The 12,901-nt window shown below is 38.3% G+C and overlaps 1 protein-coding gene across 1 annotated transcript in view; it reads left to right on the forward strand.

Moving 5' to 3' along the window:
- Positions 1–12,901, forward strand: part of INPP5D (inositol polyphosphate-5-phosphatase D) — a 329,719-nt gene that overhangs the window by 126,393 nt on the left and 190,425 nt on the right. Inside the window, exons 7-9 of the mRNA XM_053709929.1 lie at positions 4,097–4,177; positions 5,799–5,870; positions 6,704–6,827. Of these exons, the coding sequence (XP_053565904.1) occupies positions 4,097–4,177; positions 5,799–5,870; positions 6,704–6,827 (277 nt within the window). The remainder of the gene's footprint in view (positions 1–4,096; positions 4,178–5,798; positions 5,871–6,703; positions 6,828–12,901) is intronic.

The following is a 12,901-nucleotide window of genomic DNA, read 5'->3' on the forward strand; positions in this document are numbered from 1 at the left end:
TCACCCTTGTTAAACGTACTACTATCCCTCTTGAGTATAGCTCTTCGTTAAAAGAGCCCATGGATAAAAGATGGAGACTCTGTTAAGAAAGATGTTTCAACATACAGGATATTTGTTGTTACCGGCTGCAGCTGTTGCCGCAGTTGCTGGAGAAACTATCTTCTGGTGTGACTCCTTATAGGATTTGATCGGTGGGGCCCTCAACGTTACTCAGAAAAGATTTACAGCCTTGAGGGTTGCTAATTCTTTTATCTGTGATGCTGATAGGCAGATTATTCGCCTAAATGCTAAGGCTTCAGCTTTTTCTGTTCAGGCCCATCGTGCTCTGGCTGAAGTCATGGTCTGCAGTTATGACTAGTCTAGACTTCTTTCCCTTCCCTTTAAGGGAATGATTTTGTTTGGTCCAGGCCTGGACTCAATTATCTCCATGGTCACAGGGGGCACGGGTGCCCTCCTACAGCAGAACTAGTCTAAGGGACAATTTTCATTCTTTTTGTTCTGATAAAGGCCATGTCAGCAGTCCTCCACTAGGCCAGAGCAAACCAAGAACTCTTGGAAGCCGGCTCAGTCCTGGAATAAATCAAAGCTCTTTTCAGTCGCTTGGTTCAGGGACGTGCAGGATCCATGGGTCCTGCAGGTCACAGCTCAGGGTTACAAGATAAGTTTCAAGTCTCAGCCACCCAAGGGCAGATTCCTCCTCTCTCTCCTGTCTTCCTGACCAGAAAGGAGGGAAGCCTTTCTGGGGTGCATACGGGATCTGTCCTCTTAAGAGTTTTTGTCCCAGTGCCTATCACTATGAGAGGTTTGGGATACTATTCAAACCTTTTCGTGGTCTTAAAAAAGGATGGAACTTTCCATCCAATTCTGGACCTAAAGTGCTTAAACAAGTTTTTAAATGTCCCCTCGTTCAAGATGGAGACAATAGGGTCCATTCTTCCCCTCGTTCGAGAAGGGCAGTTCGTGACTACGATAGATCTGAAGGATGCTTCCTTCTTGTATCAATCCTAAAGGACCACTTCCAGTTCCTAAGGTTTGCGTTCCTGGTCCAGCACTTCCAGTTATTTCACTTCCGTTTGGTCTAGCTACAGCTCCAAGAAATTTTTTGAAGAGTGGACCATTCAGAATCTCTTCTCTGTCTTCTTCAATCCCATGGAGGGAAGATAAATCTAGAGAGAGTTCTCTTGTATCATGTTCCAGGGTAGAAATCACGGGTACTATAATAGACTCCATAGACATAAGAATATTTCTAACAGACCAGAGATGTTGCAAGCTAGCTTCAACATGTCTTGCCCTCCAGACCTCCTTAAGGCCATTTGTGGCTTGGTGTATGGAGGTGATTGGTCTCAGGGTGTCCAGCATGGACATAATTTCCTTTGCCAGGTTTTACCTCAGGCTGTTGCAACTGCGCATGCTGAAGCAGTGGAACGGTGATCATTCGGATCTGTTTCAACAGAGTTCTCTGGACAACCGATCGAGAGAATTGCTCTCTTGGTGTTTTTGTCTGGATCACTTGTCCCGAGGGACGTCCGTCTTAAGTCCATCCTGGGTGATTGTGACTACTGTTGCGAGTATGTCAGGATGGGGAGCTGTTTGGGGTGCCAGGAAGGCCCAAGGCCTATGGACTCAGCAGGAAAGCTCCCTCCCTATCTTATTTTGGATCTTCTGGCAATATACAATGCTCTGAAGGCTTGGCCTCTGCTGGATTCATCCCAGTTTATCTGATTCCAATCAGACAATATATCCTCAGTGGCTTACATCAACCATCAGGGGGGAACGAAACGCACCCTTGCTATGAGGGAAGTATCTTGAATTCTGGAGTGGGATGGAGACCCACATTTGTTCGCTGTCAGTGACCCCCATTCCGGTGTGGAGAACTGGGAAGAGGATTTCCTCAGCAGACTATCCTTTCATCTAGGGGAATGGTCTCTCCATCCCGAGGGTTTGCGGAGATTTGCAAGAGGAAGATCTTATGACGTCTCAATAACAAGCTACCCAGATATGGGTCCAGGTACAGAGATCCTCAGGCAGAGCTAACAGATGCATTATCGGTGCCTTGGAGGTTCAATCTAATTTATCTTTTCCGGCTGTTACCACTACTTCCTAGTGTAGTGGCTCGAATCGAGCAGACGTCAGTGATACTGATTACTCCGTCTTGGCTGCGAAGGATATGGTTCGCGGATCTAGTGGGGATGTTATCATCTCCTCCGTAGAAGTTACCTTGTCGCAGGGATCTGCTGACTAAGGTCTCTTTGTTCATCAATGTCTAGATTCTCTGAGGCTGACTGCGTGGCGATTGAGCGCTTAGTCCTAGCCAAGAAAGAGTTTTCTGAGAGAGTTATTTTTACTCTCATTCAAGTTCGTAAGCTGGTTGCTCATCACATCTATCATAAGGTGTGGAGGACCTACTTATTCGGTTCTCCAGGATGTACTGGAGAAGGGCTTTTCTGCAAGTCCCCTGAAGGGACAGATTTCAGCCCTGTCTGTGCTACTGCAAAAGAGGTTTGCTGAGCTTCCAGATGTGCAGTCATTTGTTAAGGCTCTTCTAGGATCAGACCTGTGTTTAGATCTAATGCTCCTCCTTGGAGTTTAAATATTGTTGCTAAAGTTTTGCAACGGGCTCCGTTGGAGCCTATGCATGAAGTAGATATGAATTTGTTGTCTTGGAAGGTTCCTTTTCTACTAGCTATTGCTACTGCGTGCATAGTATTTGTGATTGCTGCCCAGCAATGTGTCCCTCCTTATCTGGCTTTCCATGCTGATAAGGCTGTTCTACGAACCAAGTTAGGTTTTCTTCCTAAGGTTGTGTCATTCGCAACATCAAGAGATTGTGGTTCCTTTCTTAGGTCCTAATCCTTCTTTGTCGAAGGAATGTTTACAACGTAATTCTGGATGTGGTTTGTGCCTTAAAGTTCTATCTTCAGGCCATGAAGGAATTTAGATAAACTTCTTTCTCTGTTTGTTCTCTTTTCTGGGAAGCATAGGGGTCAGAGGGCCTCTTTGACTTCCTTATCTTTTTGGCTGAGGAGTATCATCTGTTTAGCATAGAGACAGCTGGACATAAGCCTCCTTGAGGATTGCAGCTCATTTTATGAGAGCAGAGGTTTCCTCTTGGGCCTTCAAAATGAGGCCTCTATGGATCGATTTGTAAGGCGGCTACCTGGTCCTCCTTACAAACTTTTTCCAAATTTTACAAGTTCAATGTTTTTGCTTCTGCTGAAGCAGCCTTCGGGAGAAAGGTTTTGCAGGCTGTGGTGCCCTCAGATTAGGGTCCGTGTACTCTAGAGAGCTTGGGTATATGTTTCCCACAAGTAAGGAATGCAGCTGTGAACTCTTCCCATATTAAGAAGGAAAACATAAATTATGCTTACCAGATAATTTTCTTTCCTTCTGTATGGGAAGAGTCCACAGCTCCAGCTGTGTTCTCTGATGGGCGGCCCTAAATTTAAATTTATTCTTCTGGCACCTTTTTCACCCTGATATTTCTCCTACTGTTCTTTGTTCCCTCGGCAGAATGACTGGGGTTATGAGGAAGTGGGGGAGGTATTTAAGCCTTTGGCTGGGGTGTCTTCGCCTCCTCCTGGTGGCCAGGTTCAGTACTTCCCACAAGTAAGGAATGCAGCTGTGGACTCTTCCCATACAGAAGGAAAGGAAATTATCTGGTAAGCATAATTTATAGTTTTTGTTCAATTTTTTCATCATATTTTATAAAAAAAAAATTATAGTAAATTATATGATCTGATGAAAATAATGGTATCTTTAGAAAGTCCATTTAATGGCAAATATATAATATACAGTATGTGGGTACAGTAAATGAGTAAGAGGAAAATTACAGATAAACACAAACACCGCAAAAATGTAAAAACAGCCCTGGTCCTTAATGGTAAGAAAATTTAAAAATGGTCTGGTCACTAAGGGGTTAAGGAACTGCAATAAAAATCTTAGATTGATCTTAGTGCTTAATTTAAAAAAATATATAATTAATTTTGTAGTATTTATTGTTCTATTTTTAAATAAAATTACATGATGAGTTTGCATTTCACACAAAGAAGAATGGTAACAGTTTGGTATGCATGAACAAGCATATTGTCTTTTCCAGTTAAGTGGTGACCCCAGCACAAGTAATATGGTCAACAAATTAACTCAACTCACTTCCCTTGTCTCCAGCTTGGAAGAGAAGGTAGGAAATTATTTACAATCGAGAATGTTTCCCCATTTAACACCTTAGCATAACACCTGATATTTTAAGATCATGCACAAATGCAATGTGACTATTACGTTTTTACTCTAGATTACAAATAGGTTTACGCACAATTGTCTAGCAATGTATAGAGAGTTTGCGTGTAATTTATCTAGCGGAGGGAGAAGCTCAATAAAAATGATTGATGTTGTGTTTGAATCATATTAAACCTGTATATTTCAAACTTAAATGAGAGTTACCCTTTATATGTGAAAGCATAAAACCTATAAATATATATAGACCAAACCAGGTTTTAGGGAATGGTAGCAGGGTTATTGTTTTGGGATGCTAACCAGGCAAGGCACAAATGCTAGGCAACATGACAAAATTAGAAGAGGCTGAAATAAAAGTGAAGCGCTTATGACCAAATGGTAGAGTGAATAATACAGAAGAAGACAGCTAACCAATGACATGCCATAGAGTTATTGAAATATGTGTGACTTATTAAGTACACAAATAAGCTCATTGGTTACCTGTTGCTATAAGCATTGAACACAACGGTGGATCATTGATCTGTGATGAACCGCATGTGCGAATGCAAGAAACGTGTCAGATTGTTCTGATGATGATTCCTTGTGTTCTAAACATAGATAACAATTAAAATGTACCAAAGATTTATTTGATATTGTGTGTTTCATCCGCTCTTTTTTGGAATCAGATAGCACAACTTAAACAAAATAATCAATGGAACAAACAGATAGTGGATGCCAGGTAGATAAATACACCAACAGAAGAAGGGATGGCACAAAATGGAGGGATACAGTACAATGGAGGGAGCATTGCATAAAGTCTGAAGGGTATGGTGCAAAGAGGAGGAGAATACAGTACAAATGGGGATTACACAAAAGGGACAATGTTTGTGAAATTGGGCATAACAGGATAATAAGGTATAAGTACAAAAAGTAAAATAAGGATGCCACGATAAATAAATAAGGAAGCACACATGGAGATCGTATAGCCCAGTTGGGAGAAATGATAGAGCAGATGATGACAGATAAAGTGTAAAGCAGGTGACACAAAAGAGACAATGCACAAAGGGTTTTTATAATGGCACCGATAAAATAGAGATGGCAAAACCAGCAAAAAACAAATGACACAAAGAAGAGGCGGAATGGCATAAAAGTGTAAATGATTACAAAAGCAATGGTAATGAGACAACACAAAGGGAAGAATGTGACGCAAAAAAGTAACTATCAATAAGTGTGAGAATAAAATGCACAAAAAGAAAGTGCAGGTTTGGAGATAATGACACAAAACAGAGAAATAATGGAATAAAGTCAGGCACAATGGTATAAAGTTACAAACTCATGAATGTTGCAATCATATTTAGTAAAATGATTATATGAACTAGGAAGTTCTAAGAACTAGTATAGGAAGGCATAGACGGTCAATCTGACCTTGATGACATAAGTTGTACATCATTTTACAATATAATCTGTTTTATTATCCTATTCCAATACCATATCAACATGATAGGGAATGCAAAACCTTGTTTGCACATAAAGTTCCTTAGACAAAGATGAAGTGATTTTATGCATAAATAGAAATACTTACATTTCAGGTAAAAAACGTTTTTATGGAAGCAGCTGAAGTGAAACATCGACGCTCTTTAATTCCACCAATTGTATTTGAGGTAATTTTTTTCTGTTTCTGATAACTAGCAAGAAATTTATTTTTTCCGCTTAATAGTAACTTTTTTTTCTCTCTCCAGACTAATAATTATTTCCCCTTATTAATAAACTACAGCTCTTCTATTTGCCATTTATTTATTACTTGTATATGTAAAAAGACCTGATATTGCTCACTTGCAAAACGTGTTGCCTTAGAAGCAAAGTTGAGAATGTTACTGTAGATTAAATGTAGGTTTGAATCAAGCAAATGGATCACAGAGCATTGAAGCCTTCAAGATTACCTATATGTATTTCATGACCTATAAGACACATGAAAGAAAGATGTCATTTTATAGAATGCAGCCTGGGACCCTCTAGCCAAAGGACATTTTCAGTATATGTCATAGGTAATTTTAATGGCTATATGTGACACAATATTTTTTATTTACATATTGAAGATCTAATTTATTTTAAGGATTCTATTAATGGGTCACAACAAATTGAAGAGTAGCAGGTTAGATTAATTGGTGTTAACATGTCTTTACAGAAATGGCGGCTGATTCATGGAATAGACATGCAGTGGAGCTGCTAGGCAGAAATGCAGTAAGGGAAATTAGATATGCCACAAATATGTATAAGGCTATCCTCAGATCTAATTAAGCCTACACTTCAGTAGTAATATTGTTAGACTAGATATGATTCTTACCTACCAGTACAATCTGTGTTTCTGTTTACAAATTGCACTTTTTTAACTTTAGACATTAAAAACCTTTGTCTAAGCTAGTGTTTCAATTTTGTCCTTTGTGTGAGAGAGTGCTAACTTAAGCTTACACACATACGTTTATTTATCGTACAGGTTAAAGCAGACTCTCTAGGAATCTCTCAGAAAACTCATCTCAAGGTTGATGTGGAAACTGGAAAACTTGTCATCAAAAAGTCAAAAGATGGCCCAGAAGATAAATTCTATCACAGCAAAAAAAGTATGTATCTATCATCCAGACGTGTTGCTAGGTTACAAAAAGACAAAAGGCTTCATCTCACTGGGGCATGAATGGCCCCTCCCCAAAACCTCACCCTATGCTCCACCCTGACCCAACCAAATATATATTTCCCAGAACTGTGCAGGGATGTTATAACCCTTAAATGCAGGTAAACATACTGGGCATGGAGTTTACCTCTTGGCAACCAGTAATACACAGACCAATAATTTAAATCATTTTTGTCAGCAACACATATAGGGCAAGATTACAATTGGCGCGGGCAGGTTAGCGTGTATATTGCAAGATATATATTTAAATAGAGTGAGAGTGAAACCTGATGCACAATAACTTCTCCTGATATTGCAACAAGTTAACTTTTTCTCCCAATAGACTTCAATTGAGCGCACTTAAAAAAAACAACAAACGGTTAGCATTTGCATGCTAAAGCCAAAGGTAGTTATATGAGCCCAGATGCCCGTTACACGTATTTTACATTCCTATGTTCTTCACATAGAATATAGAGATGTGTAAAAAATATATAAAAAGCGCTAGGACTTAAAACACTTAAGCCTCTCTCGGTTAACCCCCTCCTGGTTAAAAAAGTTAATGAAATAAAAATGTGAATTTGAGAAAGGCGCTAATAAAAGCTTAGAGTGTTAAAACTAGGAGACAAGTAAAATATCTAATATCAAATATAATGTGATAGTAAAAATAAATTGGGTGCTCTAACTAAATCTTGAAAAAGCCTGTGATACGGGTGAAACGCGTAGAAACTGTGTTTGTTGTGGAAGGCTATATGAACTATTAGCTGAAAAAGGGTACAAACTTTACCGCACACATCCCATCACTTTGAGGTGTACTATTTATCTCGTCATATTGCTATAAACCATTCCAGCGGACCGCCACCTGCGTACATTAAAGTACTAAGTGCAGGGTGAACAACGTGTCCCAAGCTGATCGTTACCTGCGTACATTGGAGTACAGGAGAGCAGGAGAAGAAACACCGGTAAAAGGTAAACTTGCGCAAGTTGAAAAACTGGATCATATTGATTACCATCACCAGAATTTCTAAGATTGTGAGTTATCCAAACCTATCACAAGGAGGTAAGAACACCTGCAAAGCGGGTTAAATATAGACTTTCTTTGAAAAGGTTCAAGTGGTTACACTATATCCTCCTGCACTGTAAAGGATATCTGAAAATAATTTCCTAAGACGGACTATCCTTAAATTATACAGTGGCTAGCCACCATTATCGCACTAAAGAAAAGAAGTTTTTATTTTAACGTGACTGTTTTGAAAAATAACATAGCTTCACATAGAATATAACATAAGCAGACAAAATATAGTGGTGCTTACCAGCTTCCTTGGATGTGTAGAAAGGCAGCGTATCTTCAGCTAGTGCACTGTTCTCAATGCCCTTATACTCCGTCCTGGGAGCCCAAACGAAAAGCGCCTACGTCAAAGCGCCAAAATCCAACATGAAAAACAAACACTTCCGGGCATCACCTGATCCAGAGTTTCGATACAAACTTGCGAGGTTGCACCAATTGTACATAAAATAAACTTTTATTCTGTGTTCAGCATAAAAACAAAAAGTCATACAGCTCAAGACAGCATATCAGGAGTCTCAGAAAAGGCAGAAAACGCAGACATGTTTCATGTGGCTCAACCACACTTGTTCACTGCTAACATCAGCCTTCACTGAGACCTCTATTTAAAGAGACATATACATGTAATTAAAAACAAACAGACAATTGATTAACTCCTTTATGCCATTTCCTTAACACTTATCACACGGCAAAAGAAATATACACCTAGCTGTCGCTTATTGTGTGTACCCTAGGGTTCAAATATATTGCTATTATTCCTCAGATTGCATATTATACCAAAGTATATCCTGTTCCTGACATTTAAGTATTTAAATATATACCAACAATTTTTTTAGAGGTTTATTTAGATAAATAAATTGACATTACTTTCCAAGGGGATGTCTAATATTTGAATAGAAGATCCACTGTGCTTCTTTGTAATTTAATTTGTATTCTCTGCCCCCCCCCTTCTGTGTGTAGGCACATGGTCAATAGCCTGAATTGATAATAGTGATGCATTTCCTGCATGTAGGTTTTTGAAATATTTTGCCACTGGAGTGAACACTTCTGGGTTCTCAAGGCCCCTAACATGTTCTAATGCTCTATCTTTTAATATGCGTTTGGTTTTGCCCACGTATTGAATGTGGCACCCCCTACAGGTGAGAAGGTAAATTACATGGTTTGAGTTGCAGTTCAACTTATGTCTGATCTCATATGTCTTATTTGTAACCATTGAAGTGAACATTGTCCCTTCCTCTACATAGCTACAAGTTACGATTTGCTTTACATTTATAAAAACCTAATCTGTTCGGTAACCATGTTCTTATATTTTTAGTAGGTAGATGATGCCAAAATATTACCAATTGTTTTACCTTTTTTAGCCACAAATTTACAGCCCCCAACTGCAATTTTTTCCAGGCTTGGATCCACTGCAAGAATAGGAAAACATTGTTTAATTATATTGCAGATTTTGCTATATTCGAGACTGTAGGGGGTACTAAAAATTATCTTATCCCTAGCCTTGGAGTGACCCTCTAATTTTGACTGTTTATACTGCAATAGATTATCTCGGGGGATTTGATCTACTGTACTTCTGTTCTAGTCATTTTCAGAAGGGTATCAGGATAGCCTCTATTTCGTAATCTCTACTCTAGTACCTTACACTGTTCATTGTATTTCACTTCATTAGAACAAATTCTTCTAGTCCTAATATATTGTCCTTTGGGATCGCCTTTTTAACATGTCCTGGGTGACAAGATCTATAATTCAGGATAGTGTTACCCCGCGTTGGTTTTCTATAAAGACACGTGTCTATTTTCTCAGTGTATTTATTGGCCTTTAATTCCAAATCTAAAATTTTTATATTGTTTGCATGTTGTTCCCCAGTAAATTTTAAATTAATTGAGTTGATGTTTAAAGATTCAATGAATGACAATGTTGTGGCTTCATTTCCATTCCACACCACCAGCAAGTCATCGATATATCTACCATAATAAACAATATGTTTTTTAAAGGTGTTGTCATCTCCATAGACGTGAGCGGCTTCCCACCAACACATAAAAAGGTTGGCATAGGAGGGGGCAAACTTGGCCCCCATAGCTGTCCCACATCTCTGGAGATAACAGCAACCCTCAAATAGAAAAAAAACTGTGTGTCAAAAGAAACTCAATAGCATTCAATAGAAATTATTTGACATACCCTGTATAATTTGAAAATATATTCAAAAAGAAAGAAATAGCTGCCAACCCCTGGTGGTGTGGAATGGAGGAATGTCTTGCACTATTTTTAGTACCTGTGTAGAATCTCTTATATAACTCATCAATTTGCACACTAGTGGTTGCAAAAACGCATCCACTAACTCACTAACTCCGAGAGTGGTTTAAGGAGGGATCCCACACCCGAGATAATAGGTCTACCTGGCGGGTGTAAACTATTCTTCTGAAGTTTTGGCACAAAATAAACAATAGGAGTATAGGGTGTGGAAGGCAACAAGGAGTCAAACAAAGTAGGGTTAAAACTTAGTCTTGAGTATATATCCACATTATTTAACTGTCTCAGTGCCTCAGAGACATAATAGTCTCAATCCATAATGACCACATTGCCCCCCTTGTCAGATTCCTTGATAACAATGTCTGGGTTTGACTTAAAGGAACAGTCAAGTACAAAAAAAACTTCCATGATTCAAATAGAGCATGTAATTTTAAACAACATTCCAATTTACTTTTATCACCAAATTTGCTTTGTTCTCTTGGTATTCTTAGTTGAAATCTAAACCTAGGAGGTTCACATGCTAATTTCTTAGACCTTGAAGGCTGCCTCTAATCTAAATGCATTTTGACAGTTTTTCATCACTAGAGGGCGTTAGTTCATGTGTTTCATATAGATAACATTGTGCTCATGCACGTGAATTCACCACAGAGTGAGCACTGATTGGCTAAAATGCAAGTCTGTCAAAAGTTGAAAAGAAAGAAGAGGGCGACTCCTAGTGCAGATCAGTCAGTCAGATGAGCACCCACTGGTAGCTACCAATCAAATGGATACTCACATGGCCTGGAGCACACTGTAGTGCTAATGGAGCAAGCTGGATCTATTATAGTGGCCCAGCGCACATAAACACAAAGGCTGCGGTCTTTGTTCCAGGAGCGTGAATGAGAGACAGGAGACTTCAGTATATTAAAAAGTTGTTTTATGATCAAAAAATGTTAATATACAATTTCTCAAATAAAATGTGATATAAAATCAGTAAAACAGGCTACGCGTTTCTCAGCGCTAACCACGCTGTTTCCTCAGGCAGGTAGTACTGATGTTAACTGAAGTCTCCTATTTATGTTGCCTCTAGCTAGTGTTGTAGCAGGCTACGCCCTAGTGAAACCTTAATTGACAGGTGTTACAATCATTAGTTGTTTAAACATATTTTTCTTCAAAAACAAAACTTCTAAAATATTTATCGACAAACTTGAAACAAATGTGTCAGAAGTCACAATAGGCCACGAATGATACATGCATCAGACTGGTCTCTGCATAAATTTTAACAAAACCCTAAAGCCAACAATACATATATTAGTATATACACCAACAAATACAATCAAACATATATAGCTGTTGTTACCTTGTGTTTTCTGAGCCCTATTTGTTGGAGGCTTTAAATCAACTTTCTTTTTTACTCTTTTGTTACCCGATCGCTGTTAAATAATCTATCAGCTGTTAGCTATAAAGTCACAGCGATATTTGAAAGCTAAAGTCTGTGCGTTAAACAAAACAGTCTATATATCTAATATTGAAATCGTGTGTGTCTCCAAAACTAATGTTTGTCTGTTATGGGCTTTTCCTGACAGCTATAAGTTAAATTTTTATAGCGATATTGTAATATTCAGGTTTGTGCAATAAATAAGCTAACTATAGTCTAAAATCCTAAAGTCATATATGTTTCAAGCTTCTTGCAATTCATCTGCCAATCAGATGGTTCCTATTGGAGGTGTGTTTGTTTGAGCCAATGATTGTGTGCTTATTGATCGATACTGTAACAAAACATATCGATAAAGATGTACATTTTGATTCAACTATCTGATGGTTAGGGCTAAAAGTAAAACAACTAAAGTAATGTGTGGAAAAATGGATGTTTAAAATCCAATATTAAATGTGAGTATCGCTGTGCAATTTTGTCAAGACATAGAGGGGGTGTTTCCGTCTAAACCAATGGCATTACTTGAAATACGTACTAGATAAAAGTATCTCAGTTACGGAGTTCTTTAATTTTCATTGCGGTTAATGCTCATGGGGGTGTGTTCGTTTAGACCAATGGTGTTGCTTGAATGCCGTACTGAAATAAAATGTCTCGGTGGCAACCAATAGTTGGATTTTTTTATCTATATATGGTATTCGTTAGCTTCACTATAGTAAATGTTCAAATTACCTAATTATAGGTAATTCATTTGCCAATCCAATAGGAACCATCTGATTGGCAGATGAATTGCAAGAAGCTTGAAACATATATGACTTTAGGATTTTAGACTATAGTTAGCTTATTTATTGCACAAACCTGAATATTACAATATCGCTATAAAAATTTAACTTATAGCTGTCAGGAAAAGCCCATAACAGACAAACATTAGTTTTGGAGACACACACGATTTCAATATTAGATATATAGACTGTTTTGTTTAACGCACAGACTTTAGCTTTCAAATATCGCTGTGACTTTTTAGCTAACAGCTGATAGATTATTTAACAGCGATCGGGTAACAAAAGAGTAAAAAAGAAAGTTGATTTAAAGCCTCCAACAAATAGGGCTCAGAAAACACAAGGTAACAACAGCTATATATGTTTGATTGTATTTGTTGGTGTATATACTAATATATGTATTGTTGGCTTTAGGGTTTTGTTAAAATTTATGCAGAGACCAGTCTGATGCATGTATCATTCGTGGCCTATTGTGACTTCTGACACATTTGTTTCAAGTTTGTCGATAAATATTTTAGAAGTTT

This window comes from Bombina bombina, chromosome 4, assembly GCF_027579735.1.
Source record: "Bombina bombina isolate aBomBom1 chromosome 4, aBomBom1.pri, whole genome shotgun sequence".
Taxonomy (NCBI): domain Eukaryota; kingdom Metazoa; phylum Chordata; class Amphibia; order Anura; family Bombinatoridae; genus Bombina; species Bombina bombina.